Consider the following 27,901-nt stretch of genomic DNA (forward strand, 5'->3'; position numbering starts at 1 on the left):
TTCAACACTTGCATCAGCCATCCTTTCCAACTGTGAAAAATTAAAAAGTCAACAGGCCCTAAACACTTCTACTGGTGCCCCACAGTCTGAGGCTTTGGAAGAACACCCTCCCCACTCCACAAAGAAATAAAACCTAGAGGAAAAAAAAAAGAAAATTACACCTCTGAAAAAATAACTACACTACAGCTCTTGTACCAGACAATTTACATGTAGAATAGTGTTACCTTATGGGTAATTATGAAATGCTGGTTTTTAAAAATGAAAATTTAGCTGAAAAAAAGAGATTGCTGAAAGCAAGTGACTCAGAATCAACCTGCTTCAGCTATGCCATTCCCCAAGCTAAGTCCATTTCTTCCAAGGCTGCAAAAAAAAAAGACAACCCACAGCAGATTTTCACAGCAAGTAGATGATGAACTGCCATGCCAGTAGAGTCCTGCTGAAACACTACAGACTTAGTCACATATTCACAAGTGAAAAGAGAAGTGGTAAATCTGAAGAACCCATACATGCTATCGCCCACTACTACATCAACAACAGACCAATAGTTCTGCCTCTGCTCTTCCTAGAGGTACATAAGGGAAAAAACCCACAAAAATCCCAGACCAAGCACTTGTATGTGTTGCACATACATTACATTATGCTACCTTTAGTGAGCAGCATAATAATCAACAATCATATTTCTTCAGTTTCTCACAACATCTCCTTACTTAAAGTCTGTAGCACAAAACCAATTTTCTTAACACAAAAGAAGTACAATAGATGACATCATATCATACTTCCTTAAGTCAAAGATCCCCCTAACTTAAAACATGGTCAGTAGCCTTATAAATACCTTAACTTTTTCCATACAACTTTAAACATTGGTTTAAAGTAGTCTAATTAAGCAGATCCACACCACTAACCAGCTTCTCCATGTTCCTGAACACTTTGGAGAATAAACAATAATTACAGCATCATAAAAAATGGTCCAAGATCGCTCCTTTAATTGCTGTTCAGAACAATCCAGAAATACACCATGTAAATTTAATTCCAGCTGGATATATTTGAGGCAACTCACTTCTAGTTTAGCCATAAACAACAAAAGCAAAAAAAATGCAAAACAAATATGGATGTATGCATAAGCATAAACATATGGGGCCTAATACAAATACAATCAAAGGAACAGAGGAACTGTAAAATATGAGCAGTAAGGTAATGTAACATTATGTAAACTTAAAATAGCAATTCATGCATTCATATAATAAATGATATAAGTATAATCAGTAACTACTCCTTTACTATATCTTTACTCTTAAAATCCATGTTTGTGTTTCATGTGTTTATTCATGATTCAGTCACATCAACACATCTGAAGAGTATTCCACACTGCTTTGCAGCTGAAGATAAGCAAAGGTAACTAACCACAAGCTATAAACAGAACCGTTTAGCCTTAAAATCTGCAAACATAGCACATAAAACATGTTTTTCCCCCATCTTAAACTTAAGCATTTGGAATAATAAGCTTATGAGGTACTATTTTCCTCTAAAACATACACCTGTTTTCTGACATGTAGAAGACCAGAGGTATCTGAAACTACACAAGTCATCCTTAAACATATACACTATACTCTAGTTTTTCATCAACTGCACAGAAAAAAATTACTAACTCTGAAACACTGAAGACAAGAGCTTACCTTCAATCCTTTTTAAGGCCGACAGACAAGTATCCCGGCTTGGAAACTCAAATGGATTATTACAGGTCCGAATGGTGTCACATTCACACTTCCCGTTGATTATGTTACAACCAGTTATAAGGTTTTCATTGCACGGTTCAAATCCAAGAAGCTGATCATCATCCCAGTTTTCATCTAAAACAAACAAACAAACTTGCTCACTATTGGATTTCAGCTGCAGTACGTAATTTTCAGCTGCTCTGGAGTTGGGTGCAATTCACTTGAAGTTCAACACAGTGCTAAACAGAAGATAACAGACTAAAAAAATAACAGACTAATCCAAACAGTGGGATTTGCCAAATACCATGCCTTGCAGCTGTTCTACTGCCCATTTTGCTAAAGCAACTGGCATTGTTTACTTCCATCTGTATGAAACTGTCATGTCAGGAAAACGCATAGCCGTAGTACAATTGAGTGCTATTCTAACAAAAATAACTTTTGCAGATAGTTGAAGTTATATTTATAATGGAAGTGAGAGCACTGCACAGAATCTGCAGCTGTTACAGGAGTTAAAATTGAGTCAGAATGAGAGTATTTTAAAGGATGATTAAAAAATGCATCACATAGAATTCACTCCATGGAGATAACTTTTTATTACAGAAAAGCTGCAAGATGCCAGACTTCTGATTCCATTATATGACCAAAAATGAGTTTTCCAGCAGTCCTGAATTATCATACATATTCTTGGAGAACTGATCAAGCATATTGCACTCCTTGCTGTCAAGGGTCTAGGGATAGAGGGGCCAGGATGAATCCCTCTGCTCAAACAGTTTTGTTCCTTTTGAATCAGTCCTGTCAAATGTGTGTAACTGGCGGTCCAGTTGTAACTGCCCAACTTCCTTTTAGGAAGCCACATGCAACAAGATTCTTTTTTTCCCCCTCCGGAAAGAAATACAAATCCAGTCAATCCAGAATTCCAAAAGATGACCAGTTCTACAATATCTCGGTTTCCTTAGGTCAGGTGCACACAGAGCAAAATCTCACCAAGTCAGAAAATCAAGCCAGCAGATGAATCAAGATAGAAAAATTGATTTGAAGACACTTTCAAGATCATTCTGTTCCAACCCCCCTCCATGGACAGGGATACCTTCAACTAGACCAAGTTACTCAAAGCTCCATCCAGCCTGGCCTTGAACACTTCCAGGGCATCCACAACTTCTTTGGGGAACCTGTTCCAGCACCTCACCACCCTCACAGTAAAGAATTTCTTCTCAACATCAAATCTAAGCCTATTCTCTTTCAGTTTTAAACCATTCCCCCTTGTCCTATCACATACTTTTTTAAGCAAGACTGAAGAAAATAAACTAAGCACTAGGTATTCTTCACTACAGAACACCAGATGTTTTATAGACAGACAAGCTTGGAAAATTAAGTGCTACAAAATAATTGCACTGAGTCCACCAACTTCTACTAATGAAAAAAAGGAAAAAATTGATATTTTTTAATCTTTATATCCTTACATTCAAGAGCAGCACTCACACTGTGCATTCTAAGTAGCTCACCTCAATTTTATTTATTATCAACAAGCAAGTTTCCAATATAGATCCTGCCAAGAAACACTTCAAAAAAGTTAAAACATCTTCCAGATATGCATGGTGGTTTTCTTGTTGGGGTTATCAGAGACTGTCCTCCAGTATGAGAGGCCACAGCCAATACAAAACTGTCATTCAGTAGTCTGATGCTCAACAGAAGCCTAAAAACTAACAGCAAATAACAGTATATACACACACATGCTGAGGCTGGCAAGTAAATTCTTTCCACTCAAAGAAATATGCAGAATATTCGCCAACCTGAAGTTTTTCCTGTTTTGGGAAAAAAAAAAGTATTTAGAAAGAGCTGTTTACCAATTCAATACTGTATATGAGCTACATATGGCATGGAAGTGGCACAGCAGATTCTCACCAGTATATTTTTCCCTGTACAACAACCCCCTTGCTTTCTATTATGAGCTGACAAAGTAGCCTGCTGACAAAAAAAAAAAAAAGCACTGATAAACAACAAATTCCCTTTTAGATGTGAGGATGGGAACTTCATGGCTCTTCTCCATAAAAATAGCAAAGGAAGAGTAGTCACTACCCCAGGAAGTAATTTTTTTTCTTAGCTTAACCAATCATCCAATACAGCAACTGTATCAATGAAAGTCAAAGGAAGTGCAGAAGTTCCTGAAGAGAAACTAAATAAAATTCTTTCAAAGGAAGATGCCTCTCCTGCAATGCTTGGGACACTCTCATTGTGATGAGGCCATGCATACAGAAGAAAAAAAACAAAAAAAAAAACCAAAAAAACACAAACCCTGAGAATTTGGAGAACAGTAATAACAATAATACATCCTGTTTTTGAGAAGCCGGAATACAGGCTAGATAATTTGTATTTTAGAAGTCACAGCAGTAATCCATGTAACGACAAGAACAAAATCTACACCTATGGTCCAAGACTCACTGTTTTAAACTCTGCAACAGCAAGGACCACAGCTTCATCTACACCAGCCCAACAGCCTTAAAGTGTTTGTGTTGCTCCCTGTTTGTGACAAGAGCATTCCTTCTGTACTCCTGGGTGCAGGACAGGAGCCCAGAGGCAGCGTGTCTCAGTCCCATGCTCCCAGGCCAGTGCAGTGCAGACTGGAAGGACACACAGATAACTATGCTCTGCTGCTTTTCTAGCAAACCATTTTAGAACATTTGTCCTGCTTTACCTTGTGGTAATTCAGCACTAGATCTTCTCCAGGCAGAGGGATCAGCAGGATCCTGTCACATGAGAGCTGCCCACCCCACCCAAGTGGGACCCAGCTGGCATGGAAAGCAGACTCGTCCCTTACCCATGGGAGAACACCTCGATGCACATGCAGTGCACAGTGTGGCAGTACACACATGGATTTCCAGGACAGGTTAGTGGTTGGTACATCTGCCAGCTCTCATAAGTTTCCAGAAAAAGAGGTACACAGGAAGGACATGGCCCAATAGTAGGTGCACCTCAAGTCTTCACTGCCACACACCTCAAAAATTAGCTCAGTAACCATTAAAGTCTTAATGAGAAGAGAAGTCCCTCAGTAATACTTGTTCAGACTATACTTCTAACATGTTGAATCTTCAAACAAGGTACTCATTTTTTATTACTTGGTGACAACAGGAAAAAGTTACAATCAGACAGGAAGAATGCAAATCCAGTTCTAGCCTGCACATCTTCTACCAGCCTGCTTTTCACACAAGTTTATTTAGAAACAAGATTTCCATCAATGAAGTAGCAAACATGTAGCAAGAGCTTATTTTAGTTCAGTAAATCAGTGCCAAGTCTACCATAATTTTTCCTGCAGACTAAAGACTCACTCCTTTTCCTAGCTGATTTAGTCTTTTTATGAACAGAATTTCAAAGTCCTGTTAGATGAAAAATTGTTTGCCACTTAGAAAAAGCTCTCAGAAGTCACATCAGTACAGGCAGAACAAAATTCTTTGGAATGGAAGGTACAACCACATGAAAGTATTCATGAGCTAAAGGGATGAACCCAGCCTATCACTTCAATTCCAAGCTTTGGATACTTGATGCAAAGACATCTAGTGCTCTCCTTGATGTGGATAAACACTCGTCCAGCATGTTTGCCCCTTTAGAGGTCAGCAATATTTTAACTGATAAGGGAATGATATCTTGTACAGAACATATAACCTAGCCTTTATTACTCACAAAGATCATCATGTCCTGGGGACTATTCCAAAAATAAACTTGTACACACCAGTGATTTGGGACCTGGGACAGTCCACAAACTATTCCAGGCTGTATACCTTTTCCTGCATGCTCTGCTTGACCTCTGTGGCTTCCTTTTCAGAAGACTGTTTTTTTATGCCTACCTCTCAAATCTGGATGATGTGAACAAAAACTGAAATGTACTAATTTACGAAAGCTTTATTTCTCTGCAAGCAGGGCCAACAAACTCCAAATATAAGAATCTATGCCTCACACCTTGATATGCACATCCTATCCCCTAGCTACTTCTAGGACACCTAAAAATACAAAAATTAAGTATGTACTTAACACTCCAGAGTTTTTTGAAGCAATGCAGCTGAAAAGAAGCCCAAGTAAACTACTAGTTTTCATCCAAACTGATCTTTGTTTAGCTGTGATTTTCACCGCCTCATTGTGCTGGCATGATCAGGTAAGGGCAAAAAATCAAAGCACTGCACTTTTTAGCTATCCTGAGTTGTCACTGGAATCTTGTTATACAGTCACTCAAGCACCTTTTGCACACAAGCCTCAAAGCAGTTCAAATGCTCCCAGCAGGCTCATAACTACAGCTTCAAAGTCATTTCTCTTTCAAATAATTTCTATCTACATGCAATTCCCCACTCTTTCCAACTCATTCAAGCAAGTTCCAGATAAAGTTTCCGATAATAAAGTAGTTCTGCATTTACTGAGATCAAAGTTAAGTCTTGGACATAGTACCTTTTAATTCTTCCAACTGTGCTTTTATACCAAAAGGAAGCCACAGGAAGGGAGATTTCACATTAATCCCAAACTTCTTTCCTTTTCTCTTCTACCATTCATATAATCACTTGCTTTCTGCAAAGCAAATGTTTCAGCTTGCTAAAAATTCACATACTGCTCTGGGTTGCTGAATTCCCAAGTCCTGTCATAGCACGCACCTAAAGTAGGGAAGAGGATTAAGGTATTAACAAGTTGAACAAGAGGTCCTTAAACAGGTCTAGTCTGGGAAATAGTCTGAGAAATATGTCTCTGGTAAGCAGCATTCCATCACTTCTTCCATACTATATCCTACATACCAGCATTCACAACACAGCACCATGCAAGGCATGGTGGTCATGATTGAAGCATTCATCTTATTTGCTTGAAGAGCTGCCTGTGTTTTTAGAAAAGCATGCTACTGAGAAACTAACTCACTCTAAGCCTTACTTTCCAGACACACACTACCTCACTATGGTTACATTTATTATTTATTATTCCCCATTCACAAAGGATCATCTCAAAACAGGTGCAAGCTAAAAGTACAAGGAAAGACCTTTTTAGAGACTGCTTCTCCATTGCTTAAAGTTTTGCTTTCCCTTCCTTCAAGTTCCCAATTCCTTCTGCCTGCCACAGAAACTTCTGTTTTGTGCCCCAACCCTTCTCTTCCTTTCTGGACATTTAATGAATATCAGCTATTGTTTGGAGAATGCTATGCTGTTCACCTTCACAGTTTAGGTAATGCATCACCTCCAAACAGCAAGAAACACACTGAAATGATCACTGACGTACCACTGTTGAAAACAAATACACAAGCATTTGGCCCATAATAATCTTATGTTTACCACCCTACCCTTTGGACTGTAATTTAACTGGAGTGGATTGAGTCAACTCCCATAATTTACATTTAACTGCAGCATGTTACTCTGCTACTTCCGCCTTTTTTTTAAGCATCCCAGGTAGCTCTTAGCTGAAAAGAGCAAAGACACCATAAAATACATTGATGACCTGGAAGTGAAACTGTCCAAGTCACATCTTACAGATTCTAGCATCCTTTTAAATCTGCATTTGAAGACAAGAGAGAAGCAATCCTTATTGAGACTCCTACTGCCCTCTGAGAACTGGGAGGTAGAGGGGGGAACCTTTCAGAAACTCCTCCATGAAACTAGACCCAAGGTCTGAGCCCCATCCCTCCAGCACACTGGTATACAAAACACCATTTTCAAATCAGTGGTATTCATTAAGACAGTATAAGACTCTGAAAGGATTCTAACTTGCTAAAATAAAAAAAAAAAGGAAATGCTTCTTGCCAGTAGACTCTCACTTCTCTTTGAACAAGAAAAAAGAATGATGGAAAGGAAATTCATGTTTTGGAGGAGCTGAACAATAGAAATGACTAATTACCACTAAAGAATGCTTGAAACCCAGCCCCAGACCTTGAGAAGCAGCAGAAGGAAAGACTAGCCTTGAAGTGAGTTTGAGCTCATACACTGGCTTCAACCCTTTCCCCTCTTGCAACTTATTCTTCCACTGAAGTCATGAATCAAGGACTAGAGCTGGCAGAAATTTTTATGGTAAGACACACAGCTGAGAGTTTTGTGAGAAAGCATTTTTTTCCACATCTTGGAATGGTTCATTTCCAAGATCAAATCTTCATGTGGAATGTACAGCAGTACAAAAGGGTTTTGCAGCTTCCTGAGAAAATTTCTAGTCAAAGCTAGAAAGCAGAACTGTACCATAACATTTAGATACCTCAGAAACACATGCATATATAATGCTTGTCTCCAACCTGCCTGCTTTATCCTAGCATGTATCTCAGGTGATCAAATCCCCAGTGTAGTGAGAAAGATCTTCATTGCAGCAGCTCTTCTTGTGTCTGAAGACATTTATTTCATACTAAGGAATGCAGAAAGTATTTAAACAAATCCGCTTTCCAATGAATTATCAGAAATTCTACAGAAGCCTTGAGGAAGGCAAGGAGACAAACAGAAATGTTAGGTGAAGCATGTGACACAGACAACTACTGCAAGTTTTGAAGTTTTCCTCACACTGTCTGGAATATTTTACTTCTCCAGATACCCCCCCTCTGCCTTTTTTTGGGGGGTGTGGGGGAGGGGGAATGGAAGGAGGGAGGGATGGGGAGGAATGTGTTTTGCATTTTGTTGTTTTATTTCACTCTTGGGGATGCCACAGCAAAAGTAAATGGTACTTCCAAAAGCCACCTTCCCCAAAGATTGTCTGAAATAATAAATCATGAGTTTTACATTTACACACCTAAGAAAAAGACTTACAAGGAAATTATCTTACTCCAATGACCAGAAACATGTCTTGTTCATAAATATCTGACTGAAAATACTGCACTGTGTCCCAGGATTTAATCGGTCAGAAAAAGCCTCTGCCAGTACTCCCCTGATTAGAACGAGCATGGACAGCGGTGTTTCAGCTGTCATAGCAGATTTTTCCTCTAGCTCTAGAAAACTCATTGCAAAAATAATTGTTAAAGCCTCAGAAAAGGGCCAAAGCTTCATCACCATTTTCCAAAGCAGTCTAAAATTCCAGGTTTTTTTTTTTTCCAAGCTGCTTCAGAAGCCTGCATGTACAGCAGCACACATCAGTTTCACTGCAAACAAGTAGTTGGCTGGCAGTTTGCTGAAGCTGCTAGGCAGAGGCAAAGCTGAGAGGAGTAGGCAAAGTTTTGTCAAAGACAAATTCTGGAACAGGGCCATGAGTAAAGCAACCTGTACCAAGAACAGTCCACACTATTGTAAGAAATCTGATACCCTAAATATTTTGCCACTTTCCCCGAATCATTAATACAGCACCACTGAACACCATCATTACAACATATTTCAGAGGAATTTCACCCCATCTCTTAGTCTACAGGAAAAGACTACAGGAAAAACTCAAGCCTCAAGGGGATTTAGAATTACCCTCAGGGCTTCTTTTAGTTTCCTAAAACCTAGCTTAGAGATAGACATCAAGTTCGGCATTTCTCTTGTGAAAGCAGCAGAGGTTACATCAGTGCATGTAACACCATTATCAGTATGACCCCAGCTTTTTATCAACAACCCATCAGTGAGGGGAAGAAATACCTCCACACACATATCCAGCCTTTCTGAAAAAATCTTGAGGAGAATACAACACAGCCTCTAGCAAAACACTGAAATTTAATTATTTCAAGGATAAATGACCCAATAGAATAGGCTCTCTTGGATTCAGAAGCATTACACTTGCTAGATTTTTCACTAATAAAAACAAAACAAAACAAAAAAAACCAAAAACCAAAAAAAAAAAAAAAAAAAAAAACAAAAAAAAAAAAAACAAATCCAAGCTCATCCAAACAAACAAAGTCTAACCAACAACTGAAGCCTAACACTGGCTATATAAGGCTTAAAGTTTAGGAAATGAGTAAGAACATGGGAATTGATGCATGCCTATGAGCCAGTCAGTGCTCTTCCTGCTGCCCATAACCCTTCGATCCCCAGTTTGTTTTCTTATTCAGTCTCAATAAAGACTTGCACAACCATGACCCACAAGGTGGTGTTAGCACGATTTGCAGATTCTCAAATTAAGTTCCCAGTATACACCGTGAAAGCTGCTGGGGACTGAATATTGCCTCTGGTAAAGGTGTGAACTGCTTCCATTCTTCTCAAAACATTAGGACGGGCTTACTTCCCCAAAACAAGGCCAAACTAGTCTATTTAGACAAGAGCTCCCACAGGGACTGTTTTTAATCCCTATGCTTATGTGGAATTTAATCTATGCGAAGTTATTTTCCCATCTTAGTTTATGTTGGTAAGTTTCTCCATATACATAAGCTTTCTGTGTCAGTATCAGTCATTTTCCAGGTTCCAGTACAGACACAAACGGTGTCACACAAAGTCTCAGGCAAAACCCTGAGTTCATGATTTCCAAGTTTACATTCCCTGTGGATTAAATGCATTCTCAAATGAAAAGCAGTTTATAAGTAGTCACAAGAGATACTTAATAGGTCACCTCTACAAAGTATTTAACCTGTTAAAACAGAAACATCTGGTTTTGCCTGCAAGAGCCTGTAAACTTATTGAGATGAAGACTCCTTAAGGGGGGGGGGGGCACAAAGTAAGGAGGGGAAGAGGACAGCATTTTTGAACCATATTAATGGGTTAATTATTCCATAATATGCCTGTCAGTGAAATGACATTTTGGTTGACTAAGTACCAGGCAAGAAGTTAAATTATGCAATCCTTGAATTAGCTAGAGGGTGCTTAAACCAGCAAAGATGCCTAGGGACAAGTTCAAAGGTAGCTTAAAAAATTTAAAAAAAGGAAAAAATATCATTATAAGCACCATGATTTTGGGGAACCTGGTGAAAGAATCACTTTCTGTGTAGAAAAATTCACATAAGCAAAGGATGCTCATATGAAGTTTTAAAAACTAAAAATAAAAAGAGAATATTCCTCTTACTAAAGTTAAAGAATGTAGTAATCCAGCCTACCCACAGTGAGACTTCTAGTTTTAAACTTACCGTGTTGATCCACAGCAGCAAAACCCTACTAATTCCTGCATCATATCTATTAGACATTTCCATTTAATTTTTGCTGAAATACTGGAACCAAGTCATTTCTAAAATCAAAACATGATGCCCAGAAACAGAGAGGAAACCATTTCCAAGTCAAATAAGCACCTGATCCAATTCAAATTCCATGCCACACTCAGAGTTACATGTTCTTAATGATGTTGAAATTTCAGCTTTGATGGAATATAGAGCAGGAGTAGCTTATATATTATCCAGTGTGTGTGTAAGAAGTCAGCATCCTCTTAGTAAGTGTTTTTGGGGGCAGCAGGGAGGAGGAATAGGGGAAGGGGACTGTTAAATTTGATCAAGACTAGCATATGAGAAGTTGAAAATTCACCAAAGAACTACTTCTCATTCTAGTTTCACAACCTAAGTAGTTTTTCTGATAGTTTCCTTTTCTTGGCAACATAAATAATTTTCTGTTTGTCTCCCTGATAGTCTGGATTGCCAACAGCCTTTGAACAAAGTACTTTGACTGTCTTCACACCAACAGCCATTGGTACACCACTTAATATTGATGAAGTCCCCAACCAGATCATCAGTTCTAACACTTGATGTTACTGAAAGAAGTTCTCTGCACACACATGGACATCAGAACCACTTGGTCATTTCCCCAGCCATTCACTACATGACAAATTAAAAATCCAACCAAACAAAAAGTTAAGATATCTGGGCGGCACTGTTCCAGTCCAAACAGATGTAAACAACTGGGTTACCCACAGGCAACTTCCAGATTACTTGAACTTCAGTAACTTGTACAGAAAGCAAAATACTGCCTGATCTTTAGGGGTCTGGACTGCATCACAAGCAAGAAGCCAAGCATGCAGTATAGCAGTCTGTCTGGAGACAGAGCACCAAGGGGAAGGCTTTGTGTCCACTGACCCATTATAGGACAGGACTGAAAACAGGTTTCTACAAAGGGTACTAGTTACCAAAGTTACTAATGATAAAAAATATTACCAAGTCTGCAGGCAAGTTGTCCTTACTTAACTGAAGTGGGGAAGAACTGCATTAGCACACATGTAAATCAGTGCTTGAACAACACAAAAAAAAAACCCACAAGCTCAGCTTTCCTCTTCAGAATTTTGAAAATAAAAAAGCTAGGCTTTCAAGGTTTAAATTTTCATCAGCTCCAGTTTCACTAAGCTTCAGTTGCATACTGTACACTGTACCCTTATATATTTCTCAAGGAGGAACACTAGGCAGACTTATGGGTGGGGAAAAGACAATGGACATATCCAAGATCTCCCAACTTGCCTCAGAAAGGAGTAAGATAGACTGTAATGCTCCAAACTCCCAAAAGATGCAGTTCAGTAAATGAAACTAGGACTAGCCACAGTAAGGAAAGCTTCTGCCATCATCGTAGGAGATTAACATGCATACTTCCCAATACTTGCCTAAAATCTGCTTCAGCAACCTTCTCCTGGTCCCAAGGCAACTTCAGTACAGAAGTTATGCACTAGGCAGTAAGCAAAAAGAAGACAGCAATAACTGTACCCCTCTCACCAAAAAAAAAAAAAAAAAAAAGACCCAGCTAACAACTAAAACAAAAAACACACCAAACCCCACTAAAACTAAACCAACAAACCAAAACCAAACAATGTAACAGATATTATTGGTAAGCTAGTGGCACAGTGATACCTTCTTTCAATGTCTACCTAGAGGCTAATTCATATGGAAGTATATTCTAAAAAGAAACTAAGAACACCTTCAGACTAGCAGTTTTGTTAAGTATGTATTTCAAATGTATCACAAAACCTTATTTTTTTAAATAAAAATAATTAAAAATAAAGCTAAAAATAATTTCCAGTCATTTTCAGTGTTATATTATTTGCTACTGTCATGACTTTGACAACTTTAGCAAAGCAATCTAGGCCTCTTCATCTAATAGCACCAGAAACTGGGGAAGCAGGGAAACAGACAAAAGTCATCTCGAGAAATGCCTTCACAGAGTAACCTTCACAGAGTAACCTAACTTCTTTGGCAGAGCTTTTTCAAGGCTCTCCAATCCCCTGGAAAGCCAGAGCCCCGCCCAGCTACAGAAGCCAAAGTTAAGGTGCTTTGGGACAACTTCAGTCTAATTCAGTGGTGGCTCCAGGACTACTTTTAAAGGTAGAGAGTAAGGACAGTTCCTGCTTTGTATTTAAAATTTCTCAACCTTAAGAGTCTTTGGAAGGGGGTGTAGGCTCTCAACACCTCATAGAACCAATCCAGCAAATCCCTGTAAAGGATGTTTGTTGTAAAGTCAACAGAGGCTGGAGGTGTGCAAAGTCTCTCAAGAATACCATTTAGGAGGCATAGCTACCACCACTAGGACCTCAGAATTATTACTTACTAAGAATACAGCTTCATGCAGGAAAGGCATTTACTCACTCCAGGATAACAACACAAATGGAACGTTAGAACTGCTTAGAGATGTGAATAGTTAAGGTGGTGAGATGAACAAGAACTTCCTTCAGCTTTTAGAATGATAAAGGAAAAAACCCTCAGGATCAGCAACAGATTTAATTTATAAACATTGCTTTAACAAAGAATAGTCTGTTTGTAATTTCAGAAAGAGAAGCTACCAGCAACAGGTGTCACAGAGACTTCTCTGTCAGGTGTTACAGAACTCATTCATGTCAAGTGTGTTAAATGCTAAAAACAAGTTAGCAGACAAACATTTCTACCTGTTGCTATTCCAGCTCTCAAAGTCTTCTGCAGCCTAGCATATGCTGATAGGCTGAAATAAGACAGGGTTGAAGCTTCAAAAATGATACAAAAAACCATGCTTATAACTGTAGCCAGTAGGGGTCATTTCAGTGTAAAAAATTGCAATGAAGGAAAAGACTAGAGACAGGAAGGAGAGTAAAATCATGATTTTTCTATTCACACAGTTCTGTAAAACACTTCTATTTCCTCTTCCCTGGACTGGGGAAGGAAAGGGTTTGCACTCCCAATGTGCAAGACAACAAAAAAAGCGCAGCCTTTATTCTGTTAACGGATAAAGGCATGGCTTAATACTACTACTCACATCAGATATCACCAGCCTAGCCTGTTGCATGTGTGCCTGTAAACTGAACAACTGTTTAGGTCATCACAATCAAAAAACCAGAGCTATTCAACCTCATATTAGCGATCAGAGGCAGTACAATCAGTTCAAGAAGAGTTCTAAAGCAATTTTGGCTTTATTCTGTCAGATTTATTCAGTCCGTATCAGATTAGACATGTTTCTTCCCAAAGCATGCAACATGAAGAACAACATATTACCTCTGTTCCTCAGAATTAGGTAGTTTCCTGACAATTCACTAAGAGGTATTCCAGGACTATTTATTAGGCTGAGAGTTCAGCTTGGTTCCTTTTCATTTATGAGAATGAAAATTAAATAGATAAAATAGAATAAGAAAATTAAATAGGAAAGTTATCTCCCTTAGTTATAGTTAATAGATCGTTATCTCCCTCCCCTAGGATTATTCCTATAGGGACAGCTGGAACTGGTTTCTAACCACAACACTAATTGAAACACAATCTTGCCAACAAATGCTTCATACTATTTTCAACAGTAGATGGGACGTGTTATGAGTTGAACTACAGCAACGTACAGATTGCATCACTTCAAAGGAATGAAATACTCCTAAAGTGCCAGAGATGTCCATACTGTGATACAGTAAGGAAACTGGAGCATTAAGGCTTTTAATGACTGTAGGCTCTTAGTTCCTTTAACCATTGAGAGGGGGGAAGCTATTTTAGCCCAGCTTTTACTCAAAAACACACGACAGGAGAAACTCCTGTAAAAACAGGTAAGTTTTCCAAGTACGTTTGCTTGTACTTTTCTATTTACAAAATCTTTTCCAATACATATTAAAAAGAAGACACTACAGCAATGTACATATTCAGCAACATAGTCTCAATCGAGGTCTTCAAAATAGTTTAGGGCCATTTAAAAATGTTTAACAATTGAGCTTTTAATCTAGAGCTCATCCTACCCAAGCATCAGCTCCCGAGGCTGACAGCATTGGTTGTAGCACAGGCGGGACACACTGCCCTGTTCTGCTGTGGTTTGCAATTTATTTGTTATGGAGGCAAATGGAATCTTAAACTAATAATGAGCGCCAGGACAAAGGTCAGCTGCCCACTAAAAATGATCGCGTTTCGCTTTCTTAAAATACGGCATCATTTTAAATGCAAGTTTTTTGGACAGATGCTGCCTCACCGTCTCTCTGGACTTTCTACTGCCCTCTACCCGCCGAGAGGAGACCGCCTCCGTCTTCTTTTCCAGAATTGTCGAAGCTCCCGCTCCGAATCACATATACATTTATACATATCCCAAACTACTGCTTATTTGTAACCTCTTTACAGCGCCATGTTTTCCCTCAATTTGAGGGAAAAGGCAACTAGAGGTACAAGAGAAAGACTAAAATTTTGTCTCTGGCCTTTCATTAATTTATAACACATAAAAAAAAAATCTTAGGAATTCTGATAGATAAAAAACTGAAGGGGGGTGAAGTCCTTTTGCACTTCATACCAATTCATCACCTCACAAGACGGCAGGAAGCTGAAGAGACTTTGAGAGGAGTTCTACCGTGAGTATTTACCCCCCTTGATGCTCCAGCAGGGAAAGACACCCCCTTATCGTTATATGCCGAGCAGGACAGGCAGAGAGATATTAAGTGACAGGAACAGGAAACAAAACTTTATAACAGATGATCAGTCTTCGTTGTTTCTTTACACAGGAGGAAATCCAGAACAGGCATCATGTGTGCACGACTGACCTCCCGCCGATCTCCATCTGCCAAACTCTTCCCGAGTCCTTTATCAAGGAATTTCAGCTGGGCATCAGTAGCTGATACAAGCTATCAGCTTGTGACGCGAGTGACACGCTACGGAGAATTAGTAGAACCCTAAAGTTTAGGGTACGAAAATCTAGGGCAAAACTTCTAAGTAGGAGCTTGTGGGTTTTTTTAAGCAGGGAAGGTTAGAAGACACGCTCGCAGATGGGACAGGCGGGCGGGCTGGAAGGGAAGGAAGGCGCACCGGCGCCTAAGACGTCTTAGGTGCGCCCTCCTTCCTTTCCCGCCGCCCATCGGGTACTCCCACCCCGGGGGACGGATGGAGGGATGGAGGGTGTCCCGCCGCCTCTCACCTTCGCAGACGCCCACTTCGTACTCGGTGATGGAGTCTCCGTTGAGCGGCGGTCGGATGACACAGCGCAAGCCCCGGTCGCAAGCTCCGTGCAGTCCATAGACTCCCCCGCAGCTCTCGTTCCGCTGCCGAGCGCACATGAAACAGCAACCGCAGATCCCCAGCACGATGCTACCGGGGCAGCTCTTCGGTTCTTCGCATTTGGATTCGTCGCAGGGTAAGCAGACGAGAGCACGCGTCCCCGACTCGCCCAGCAGCAGCGCCAGCAGGAACAGCCACCCCGCGGCCGCCAGGTGCCAGCCGCCGTCTCCGCCCGGGCGTCTCCTCCCCGCCGAGACCGCTGCCAGGTACATCCCAGCCGCCGCAGCCCGGCCTGGGCCGGGGGGAGCCTCTCGGAAGCCCCCTCGCCGGGCGGCGGACCCGAGCGTGCCGCGGCTCCTTCCCGCCGCCCCCGCCTCCGGCCCCCCGAGGAAAGTTTCCTCTCTCGGCGGCGGCGGCTTCAGCCAAACTTCTCCTCCGGGTGGCGGCTCCGCCCGCTGCCCGCTCCGGGAAGCGGCGTCCCTCAGCCCGTTCGTCCCGCGCCCGCCGGCTCCCTGTTCCGCGGCGCCGTGCGTGCGAGCGGCTGCGCGCGCGGCGGCGACGGCTGCTGGCTCTGTCCCCCTCGCGTCCCGAGCCCCGACTCGCCTCCTGCCTCACTCTCGCCCCGCTCCAAGTGCGCCCTCTGCCCTGCCCCCATTGGGCGACGATCGCCTCCGCACCGCCCCAAGTGCCCGTCCGCGCCTCTCTCATTGGGCACTGCCGGGGCTGGCCCGCCCCCTTTCCTCCCGCGCCCCCCCAGCCCCAGATCCTGGGGCTGGAAGAGGCGCAGCGGAGGCGAGGAGCAGCCTGGGCCCCACAGCGGCCGCCGCCTCCGCCTCCCCCTGCACCTCCCCTCCCCCTCCCGGGGCTCTGGGCGCGGAGCGGGGCGGCGGCGCCAGACCGCGGGGACGGGCTGGCGGCGGCCCGGGGGACACCGGGGGCGGGGAGGGAGAGGGCCCCGCAAAGGGCGCAGCCCCAGCAGGGCGATGCTGCGGGCAACCGTAAATGGGGCCTCGCCGTCCCCAGCCGTGGTGGCGAGAGCCTCCTCCTCTTCCTCTGCCTGCTCCCTTGAGGGGCGCGGGGATCCGGGACGGGAGCGGCTGAGAGCCCCTCTCTCCACGGGAGAGGAGAACCGGTCGCTCCCCGCCCCGCCCCGTTGCGTTCCCGCAGCCGGGCTCCCGGGCGCGCCCAGGTGCCCCGCGGGTGCGGAGAAGCCGTGGCGGACCTGCTCCGCGGGGGCGGGAGGGGCTGTCCCGCTCTGGCGGCGGCGCAGCGCTATCCCGGGCCGCTCCTCTGCCCGCTCATAAACAAGCGGCAGTAGCGCCGCTCGCCCGCCGACCTCGGTACCAAAAGCGGACCCCGGGCCGCCTGGTGCTCTTCGTCGCCACTCGGGCAAAAGGCGCCCGCGGCTACCGGCCGGTCTTCCCTACCGAACGGCTGCCGTCACCTCCCAGAGCCGGCCGGGCAGCCGCGGCCCTGCCGCTGCCCGGTCCGCTGGGGCTGCGCGGGCCAAGGACGGCCCGGAGCGGCGGCGGGAGGTGCGGCGGCGCTGTGGCGGTGGCCCTGGCCCTGCAAGGCCGGCAGGCGGCAGCGCTCGGCGCGGCGCTCTCTCCGGCGGAGTGCGGCTGGCCGGAGGTGCCTGCCCTCCGGGCGAGGGGGCGGCGGGAGGGAAACTGACAGGAACGGTGTTGACGAAGGTCAAAATGCTGCTTTGTCTGCGGGCGGCAGCGACCGGGCGGAGGAGACGGCAGGAAACAGGAGGTAGCTGGCCGCACAGAGCAGCCCCTCGGTAGAATTTCAGAGCGGGACCTACCACTACAGTGTCCTGCCCAGCCCAAGGTGGGATGGCAGCTTTGGGAACGATGGATCCCGCGGTCAGGAATGCCCAGAACTGGGGTCATTTAGATTATTAAGCCATTGGCAACGCAAGTGGGTTTTGTCAGCTGTAGGGTGCTGAGCCTGAGAAGGCTTGGACTGCGTGTACCGGTGCCAGCAGTTTGGGAAGGAGGATCTGGAACCTTAATAGAGATTATTACAGAGAGGCCAAAACATGGTTCCTACAGTTTCTCTAGCCCCACACATATGTTCACTTGGGCACAACCAGGTCTCATGTCAGCCGAGGAGTTGCTATGGAAGAGCAAAGCTCCAAACTGGCAATGCAGAGTTCCCACCAGGAAGAGACGACACTGTAGTGTAAAGCTTTGTCAGCGCTGGCATACCTTTTAAGTGAGTTTTAAAAGCACTGTAATTCACTGTTGTTGACTCCAGCCTAAATACCTACTGTAGCAAAGATTCCCTATTGCTAGAACAGGCCCATTGGTAATAGAAACAGTGCAACCATGTAACATGATGTCAAAAATAAAGCATTTCCATATTTGTCTACTTTAAAAAATAATAATGGTTTTACTGTAGCAGAATATCAGGCTGTATTGTGATCCATTCAGAACTTAAACTAAAAAGCAGGAGAGATATTTTTCAAGAGCTACAGTGTTTTTATTAGTCTCAGTAGTTTGCAAGACATTGGTCTCTTTCTCAGTGAAACCCCATTATTGCAATAAAATACTTGATACAGCATACATTAAATGGATTAGGGCCATTCAGCTGACATATCTCAACAAAGAATGGACAAACAGCGATTTGCTGGACAAGAGTATTTGAAGAAATACTGTGATATATTTTTTTAAGAGATTTAGAAAGTAAATTGCAAGCTGGTCTTGCTAAATGCAGTATGTTTTGGTATAAACAAACCCAGTGTATACGTTTGAAGACAACCAAAAACATTGTATGTTTCTGAATTCTGGGAAGCAGTAGGTCAGGAGAGCACCCTGAAGTTGATATTAGACAAGGCCTCAAACTCTGAATGTTATGCAGATGAATGATATTCCGTGGTGAAGTGACACACCAAGTAAGAAGTTCTGTGCCATTTCCTCAAAAATGCAAATTCTTCCTCCCCTCATCCTCAGCCCTCTCTTGTCAGTTTGCCGAAGCACCTGCAGGGGTCAGAGTACTTTTGATTCACCAGAAAATTCCACGAAAAAACCCGCTGTGACTTGGATGAGAGTAGTTTGTAAAAACCTACTGTTTCCTACAACCTGGAAACACTGCCTTTTGGTAATGTATTTTACTGGCGAGGCACATGAAGGGATTTTGCCTTCCATGTATAGCATCGCTGAGATTGCTTTTTGAATGAGACATACAGTTCCTGCGACTGTATTTTTAAAACACTGTTCACAAACCTGAGATTGTGCAGAAAGGAATCACAACAGTGATTTTAGTGCTAGGGAGGATGCTGCACCATACAATACATGGTCAGAGGCTTGAATTTAATAGGCTTAGTTTATCAAAAGATGAAAAGTGAACTGATTACAATGTATTAATCCCCTCATGTGAAAAAATGAACTGGTGTATGAAAAATAAGAAGGTATTTTTCCAGGACTTATGTACATAGCCAGCATGGAAATCCCAGACATGTTGGATTGCATGCTCAGGCAGTTCAATATTTCCCAGACATGCCAGACCTACCCATCATGTACTGTACTGATGTACAGTATATTCAACACACAAAGAATTCACTGGACCTACTGTGCCTGTTTGCTTGTGTGGGAATGAACAAAGAAGCTCTAGAAACAGTACAAAAACAGTTGAAGAGGAAAGCTATGGACAGCTTAGATAAGAATGTTGTAGGGCCCTGAGAAAATGAGAGCAAACTTTTGAGCTGACTGCCAAGTGAGAGAGGCTTCAGCTGTGAACAGGATTAGTACCCTGATTCATGCACTGTTTATCCTGTGATAGCTGCATGTAAGAGAGGAAAATACAGAGATGTGTATGGAAGAAGGACCAAAATTCAGGCTTCTTGTCTCCTTAGGTCTTGCCCTTTAGATCCAAGTCACAAATTGTTCATGCTTATGCTTGTGTTTCCCTCTTCTGGCCCCAGGAATCAAAATACTTCATTGCACAGTGGCACAGATTCAACAAGAAAGGTAGAGAATTCTCTTGCCCCAAACCTGAGAAGAGTCCACAGGGACAATAAGATACTCCTTGGAAATCAGCAAATCTGATACCTGATGACTTTACAGGGAAAGTGAATATCCCTGCTTTCCCCAGCAAGAAGCAGTGGATCCATCTGGAAGATGGGAAATTCACTTATCCCTGCTCCTACCTGCTTCTTGATTTATTAAGGGTTCTACTGATCCAAATAGCTTAGGAGTAAGTGGATTCAGCTACTGAAGTGAAACCCAGCTCTTTATTTTCCCTAGAAACAGGTTAGTAAATACTACTTAATACAACTGTGGGAGGAAGAAAAGCATTCTGATAAACAGGCTGTAGCAGCTGAAATTTTCTGGGCTTGTTCTCCTGTAATGTTAGTGTTGTATTGAAGCCACATGAAGTTGCAGCAGTAATTGAGAGGAGCTGTATAGCTTGCTTGGACATCATGGAATGCGGAGCTTTTGTGAATCCACACAGTGATATGAGAAAACTACCATCCCCTTCACTGATTCCTCAGTTCTGTACTCACTACTCTTCTTCCTGGTAAATCTCCCCATGTGAAAAGTACATGTTCAGTGTAAATTTCCTGTAAGTCTGAAATTTGCAATAGTGATAACTGAAATTATTTCATTTCATTATATGGTTGAAGACATTTATACAACCAAAAATAAAAAATATCCCCCTCCCCAGACACTAAATAAAATATCAAAATGCCCTAATTTCAATTCAAAAGGCTGTTTCCATTGTGCTGATATATGCTGGTAACTCCCTATATGTTTCTGAATTTGGGAACATTGGTGTTTTTAATACCAAAGTTGTATTTATTTCCTACACAAATATTTCATTTCTATTCTGTACCTCATTGTGTCTTTGTTGCACATTAAACTTCTTTTTTCATTCTTTAGTTTGTTAAGATCATTTACGTCTCCTTTGTAGCAGTCTCTTGACATAAACTCGTTCGTAAACAGGTTATACACATGAGCAATCTCTACTACCAGAAAAGAAAAAGATCAAGATGAAACCTGCCACTAATACAAGCAGTGCTGAATCAGTCTAAACCTCATGAGAATAATTTCTTTTATCTTCACAGAAATATCATGGGCTTATTACATTAGTAGCTGCAAGGTGTTTCAAAACCTCTAAATGGAAAATGGTGGGAAATTGAGAAAGTGAATAGAAGAGTTCATTTTAATACAAACAATCTGTGTATGAATTGTTCTGAACTATTTCATAACAAATAAATATCCCATCAGGAAGTCTCTGGGGTGTTTTTTTAGCCCTGCAAGTTTTTGCTCTCAGTTGAATCCTTAGCTTGGGACAGCTCAGTAGTTCAAAATTTAAGTCTGGAATACCTAACAAGCAGGTATGCAGTTTTTTCTTAATACATCTTTGATTCCTTATGTGGAACATAGAAATAAAAGTATCTGCTTTTTTAATGGCCTCAGAGCAACTGCATAAGCAATTTTAAAATACAATTGCATGACTAATTTAGTTGTGAATATTTTTTCTCAAATTTAGAAGCTATATATTAATACAAATTCTAAATAAATAAGCTATAAATGAATGGGATTGGCCATTTACACATGTAGTTCTTCACATTGCACTTAAGTCACTGAAACTGTGGTTTCAACGCAAGGGTTTTTTTCAGACCTTAACAAGCTAGAATATATAACTTTAAAATTGCAAAGTTAAGGAACTAGGGATTCAATATCTATTTAAGGATATGTACCAGAAACATACTGGGAGAAATAACTACTATATCTAGAAATGCAGTGTTGTATTTAAATTGATCACACTCAAGGTCATGTTTGATTTAGCTTCTTTAGCATGAAGAAAATATTCTTAACAAATAAGCATACTTAGCAAAGAAAGACAAATTGCTGTCAGTTTACAGAAGAAAAGTATAAGTATTTTAAACTGGTATGTCATTCTAGGGATTATTTGCATTTTTATTACAGAAAATCTGGCCACCAGAAAAGTAGGTGGATTAGATCAGCATCCACAATCCTCTTCATAGTGCTGCATACTGATAAGATTTAAAATGTTAGAATATAAATCTGAAAATACTGTGTTTATTTCGCTGCAATCTGCCATGTTTCAATAACTGTAGTATAAAATAGAGGAAATCAAATAGGATCAGGGATACACTGGATGTGAACTAGGGTTTGTCATAGCTAATCCCCTAGCTTAGCAGGTCCATGGAAAGTTCATAGCATTCCAGTCAAGGTACTTCCTATTCTGAACACAGTTTTGACCTCTTGAAGGAAAAGCAGGAGGTCTGAAGCTGGTGGGTACAGACAAAGCTGGTGGGTAGCCGTTACCTTGGTAAGTCAGGGCCCAGCTGTAATACTTTCTACTTCAGTTCAAACTCATCAAAATTTGTCTGAGCTTTAAACTCTTCAAATGACTGATTCAAATAGGGGCAAAATGGCTTGTCCTCTGGTTTTCAGCTCAATCAAATGCTGAAAAGGGAAAGAACAAAACACCTGAAACAACCCTACCTCAAACCCCAGGAAGTATAGGATGAATGCAAGATGGTCTATGGGATCACTCCATGAGAATGACATGGGGAAAAGAGAGATCTGGTGACAGTGGTCACTGCAGAGGGTGGGGACTTGGCGGGTGTAGAGCACACCAGTGTGTCAGTGTCTTGCCAACACAACTCTCCTTCTCATGGATATGAGCTGGCTCATGCGGAGCCTTTCAGGAGTCTCTGGACTTACAATCTGACGAGCCATCAGCAGCTGAGAGGCAATTATAGCTGATCCTGCTTTATGGCAAGTGGCCTGTATAACTCCCTGTGAGTTTCCTGACAATGTTTCTATAACTTTTGCGCCATTGTGTATTATTCTGGCTGGAACTCACAAATGCCAGAGATTGTTACAACAATCTCAACCTGCTCTATTACCTACTTATCAAATTAACCTATTTTTGATGCTGCATAGAAGCTTTTATTCCAAGAAATCACAGCAAACTTCCAGTATTTTTTTCTAGCTCTTTCCATATTTTAATTTTGATAAATATAACTGGCCGTAAAAGCCATCTGTCCCTACTGACTCAATTCCCTTCATGTCTATAATCACCTTCTCAGTTTCTGTGGATGATGATGTGGGTTAGCAGAAATGTTTAGGACAATGTGAAAAGCTGTTCTGATTACAGCAACTTCATGTATGCCAAATTAAGAAGTTCGTCTTCTGGTATCTACCAAGTATGTTGAGGGAATCAGATTTTGCTAGTTCATCCATTAATCCTAGGAAGATAATGTTGCTTATGACAGTAAAACAGAGACATTTTCCTAGACTAAATGTGTATTTCTATAACTTGTTTGAGCTTCTTTATTTCTCTTGGTGGATAGTTAGCAGACAGTCTATCTCCTCAGCTTTTTAATATCTTGGTTAGAACCACATACAGCTTAGATACCATTTGCAAAGTCCATATGTCTAAAGTTACTGGGGTATACTTACAGTGAGAGAACAAGGTAGTATAGGTCAGCATTCATAACAATTGTTTAGTCTGTGTTAGTTTTTGTAACATCTTAGGGCAAACCCCCACAGATAACTGTTTTTTTTTCCAAGGATATTTAGGTCTTATTTATTCATAACTGAGATTTTTTTCTGTTAATATTTTCTTATTCATGTCATGATATGAATTGGCCTTCCATGGCTGATTTCAGTATATTAGCAATATCTATTTGCTAATCCATGGAGTTTTTTTCCTGTACATAATTAGAAATGTGGTGATTCATATTGTAAATTGCTAAGTACCCTGAGAGATGTTTCAAGTCTGGATTATGTTGTAGGCTTCAACAAATGTTAATACACCCATGTGACATTAGGAGATACTCAACATCATGCAAGGTCATACACCTTTTCTTTCAGTCTGCAGGAAGACATGTTTAGTAGATTTCCTGGTCAGGCTTGGCTGCAGGAAGCAAATGAACATAGCTGTATACCTAGTGCTTTGAACAGCACATATCTGTTCAAGTGTGCACTTGGAGTCTTAACTTTAGACACTTGGATGGAAGTTAAGGAAACAAGCAGGAAGGTAAGATGACTTGCTGGTATCAGAGGCAGTGATGCAGTCAGGAAGAGAACACAGCATCTCCTGCTTCTCAAAACATTTCTGCCTCACAAATTACCATTTCACATGAAAAATGATGATGAGAAGAAACAAGCCCTGAGGAGCAAAGAAGTCTCAGCAATAAGAAAGATGGGAAGGAGGATGGTTTGATTAGTTTAGACTCCTAGAGAACAGGCAGACAAGAAAATTTTTCTCAAACCAGGGAGATAGATGGTTGGATGTAGTTATGGGGAATAGCATCCTACCATTGGTAGGAACTTGCAATATATTAGCAGTTGCCTAGATATTTCAAATTCTATCACTTCCTAATGATAAAAAAACAAAACCAACCACAAGACCAGTATAAACCACAAGATCAGTATAATTCTCCCAGTCCTTCCCTCTTAATATATATGGGATTAATGTCAACAGTATACTATGCCATCCCTTTTAAATCAGAAGGATTCTTCTTTCAGTGTTCAGGTCATCATTTCTTTTGAGCTGAAGCAGACCCTCTTTCTAGGAAATGCCTTATTTTTGGGATTATGTTAAAGCAACCATTCCCATCTCCTTTCCTAGTTAGTTGGTCTAGCCCCCACAGCCGATTACAGCCTTTTATAACCTGTCCCCACAGTAACTGGGTTCTAGAGCACGTAGGTAGATTATAGCGTGCATCAACTCGTGATAGTGAGTTTAGTTATGAAGACTTTTTGAGGTTTAATATAATTAATGTATTCTCTTGAGTGCCTGTCTGGTTTTTTTTCTCTCTCTTCACTTTTTAATTTTTTTTTTCTTCAGAAAAGAAGATACAAAGACTTTAGGTTAGAAGTTTGAAAAAAAAAAAAAAAGGTAATCAACTCTCACAAGCTCATCTTTGAATTCTACCAGAAACACTGCAACAGGGCTCCTGTTACCTCATGGCAGTGAAGCTGTTATTCGTACTTAATAATAAGGAGAAAGATTTGCTGTAATGCTGTGTCTGCTTAACTCTTAACAGCCATGCAGAGTAGGACTAAAAAAGTGTTCTTTACTGCCCTGTTGATTTGCTTCTGCAGGTGACTTTTCATTACTAGATTTGCAAGCAGCAAGCAGATCACACTTGTGACTATTGTACAGGCTGTATACAGCTTTTTCACCCTCTGTCTCAGCTACAGTCCATCTTGGGGAAGTGTAGCACTGTCACCATACTGATGTGCATTTTGGAAATGTTTTTCTCAGCCTTCAGCTGGATCTTGTGATCAGACCGAGACTAGAGTGGTGTTCTAGTCCTGCTGGCATTCTAGTCTTTGTAGTAGATTTTATGAGGATAAAACCATTGATATTGTCTCAAGAACTTGAGCAGGCAATCAGGAAGAGGACAACAATCTGCAGTTCCCTTGAATTACATGAAAGAGACTCAGAACAGCTGGCAGTGGGATGCAAAAAAGTCCATGTCCTCTCTACACAATTCTGTGTTTATATCCAGCATCAAGGTAGGGCAAAAGCATCTTGAATCACCTTCCTTTCCTTGGCCATCCAATATTACTTTCAGCAGATCAAAGTGCCAATGCATTATTTTTTTAATAACATTTTATTATCTCTCAAATTACAGAGCGGCTTTGGTGAGGGTTTTGTTTCTTTGCTTTGTTTTGGTTTTTTGTTTGTTTTCACTTATACAAGAAAGAGTGGTCCTTGATTCAGCTTAAGTGATGCAATTTGGTTTAGATCGTATGTTTTATAGAGAACCTTTTGGAATGAACACAAACTATACAAATGTACTCTTCTAATTCTTAAAGTTCTGTGGGTATTCATTCTCAATATAACAATTCTGAGACACAACTTTAAAAATATGAAAAAGATAAGGTATTTTTAATTCTTTAGTTGAAGCTTAAAAAACTGTAATTATGCAGTATGCAGTATTTCAAGTCCACCTGGGTATTTATATTATTAATTATTCCATAATACCTTTGATATTTTACTTTTGTTATAAGAAAAGGATTTTTTTGTAAATTTTACAAAATAGGCAAAGAAAAGTGGAAATTATCAAAAAGAATACTCCTTGGACATTCATTATTCTCTCTGTATCAATTAATTTTTCCAGATCATCTAGAATAATTCAGACAGACATCTTACTTTAAATTCAATGCTTTGTCTTTTTGCTACTAAAATGCAATTTTTAGTAAGTGAGATTTGAAGCCTAAGAGTGACAAAAAGTGTTTAGTTTAACTATAACTGATGAACACATTTTTAGTAGAAAAATCTTAATTTGTCTCACTCCTAAAACTCATTGAAATTAATGTTCTAACAAGAACTTTATGCACATAACTAAAAGACAGAACACCTAGTGAAGCTGGTAAAAATGCTCTAATTAACTTAATACAGTTCTGCCTAATAATTACTTATGTGAAATATATGTGACTTTATTCAACTTTTTTTTTTTTTTTTTTTTTTTTTTTTTTTTTGGTAGGCAGAAAAGGAATGTACAAATCTGGAATGCTTACTTTCATTCTAAATCTAACTGCTCTTAGAATTTTTATACATATGTATTAATAATTTAGCTGGACTGTAACCATGACAATATTGATAGCATATGTAGAATAAATAGGAAGCAAGACTACTTACCCAAGAAATGTCAACACACAGAATATTATCAGGACATTTCAAATTCTCAGATGTGAACAAGCCATTAGTTATTTGTAATGCTTCTTATATTATAAGGTATTACAGGTTAATTTTTTTCGTTGTTTTTCCCTGTTATACATTTGTCTATCAATAGTCTCAACCATTTCACAGTCGTGACATGTAAAAGGTTAAACTTGACAGTTGTCCTTTAGATTATATTGCTTTAAATGCCAAAGTGTGTCTTTCTATTTAAACCTTCTGCTGGAGAAATATTAATTGAGGAATAGTGTTCACTATTCAATATGGAAATATTAGATTACATTGGAGCCATATTATCTGAAATTACTGTTTGGAGTTCAAATCAGAGCAATCAGGTGCTCTGTCTTTTGCAAAACTTCCCATTCATTCCCAAATACTATTTTATTTCTGCCTGTTTTCTCAGTTACTTTCCTGTTCTATTGTTCACAGCTTTCATTCATTGGAATAAATACCAAGGTGCACTAGGGCTATAAAATGAGCTTTTTTCTACAATTTGTGCAGACAAACAGTGCAGACAATGGCTGTCGCCTATTGTGACATGTATTTCAGGTGAGTGAGATGAAAGCTCAAGTTCTACCATGTGCTGGCAGTTTCTGTCAGGTGGGACAGGTTATTGATGACCTTTACTGCTGGATAAAATCTAAAGGAAATCAGAAACTGTCAATATGTTTGGTGAAGAGGGGCAGAGAAATGGTTCTTTGGTAGTCCTAGGACTCCATTTAGATGTATTTTTCTGCTTCTTTCACTGCTACAATGTGTGGAGAACACTTCCTTTCTCTTTATTACTATTGTTAGAACAGCAACAAATATCACCAGTATCTTTAAAAATAACATTGAAGTGGCCAATGTTAATGTTAGTCAAAGGGCTGTTTCTATGTCTATATATATTTGTAGGTCTTCCTTCAGGATATATGAGGGGTAAAACTGTACTATTAAAATATTCCAAATACAAGAACTGAAAAATCAGCAATTACAAATAAATATAATCTCAACCTAATATAAGAAAAAGGTAATTCCTATAGGCCACTAATGAATGCTGAGCTTCTAGAATGGTGATTTTCTGTCAGAATTGCATGTTAGTTTAACCTCTCTGTTGCTTTAAATGCAATTACAGCCAGTGCTGGTGAAGGAAGGGAGTGGCAGTGGTGGAAGAGGAGGGCTGGACATTTGCATCATTTGAGTAAGATGTGACAGGGAAATTGGTACCTGGCAACTTTTTTCCTGTTTGGGTAGTACAGCTACCTTCACACTTTGGGGTACCACTGGTCCCTAATCTCATCTATCAGGTACTGGAACC

General features: G+C 40.9%; 1 protein-coding gene across 1 annotated transcript in view; it reads right to left on the minus strand.

Annotated features, from left to right (window-relative positions):
- The window catches only part of CRIM1 (cysteine rich transmembrane BMP regulator 1), a 168,758-nt gene extending 152,274 nt beyond the window's left edge, over positions 1-16,484 (minus strand). The window contains exons 1-2 of the mRNA XM_053938945.1: positions 15,842-16,484; positions 1,674-1,847 (exon numbers count right to left, since the gene is read on the minus strand). Of these exons, the coding sequence (XP_053794920.1) occupies positions 1,674-1,847; positions 15,842-16,193 (526 nt within the window). The 5' untranslated portion in view covers positions 16,194-16,484. The remainder of the gene's footprint in view (positions 1-1,673; positions 1,848-15,841) is intronic.
- Positions 16,485-27,901: the final 11,417 nt, after the last annotated feature.

This window comes from Vidua chalybeata, chromosome 3 (assembly GCF_026979565.1).
Source record: "Vidua chalybeata isolate OUT-0048 chromosome 3, bVidCha1 merged haplotype, whole genome shotgun sequence".
In the NCBI taxonomy this organism is placed as follows: Eukaryota; Metazoa; Chordata; class Aves; order Passeriformes; family Viduidae; genus Vidua; species Vidua chalybeata.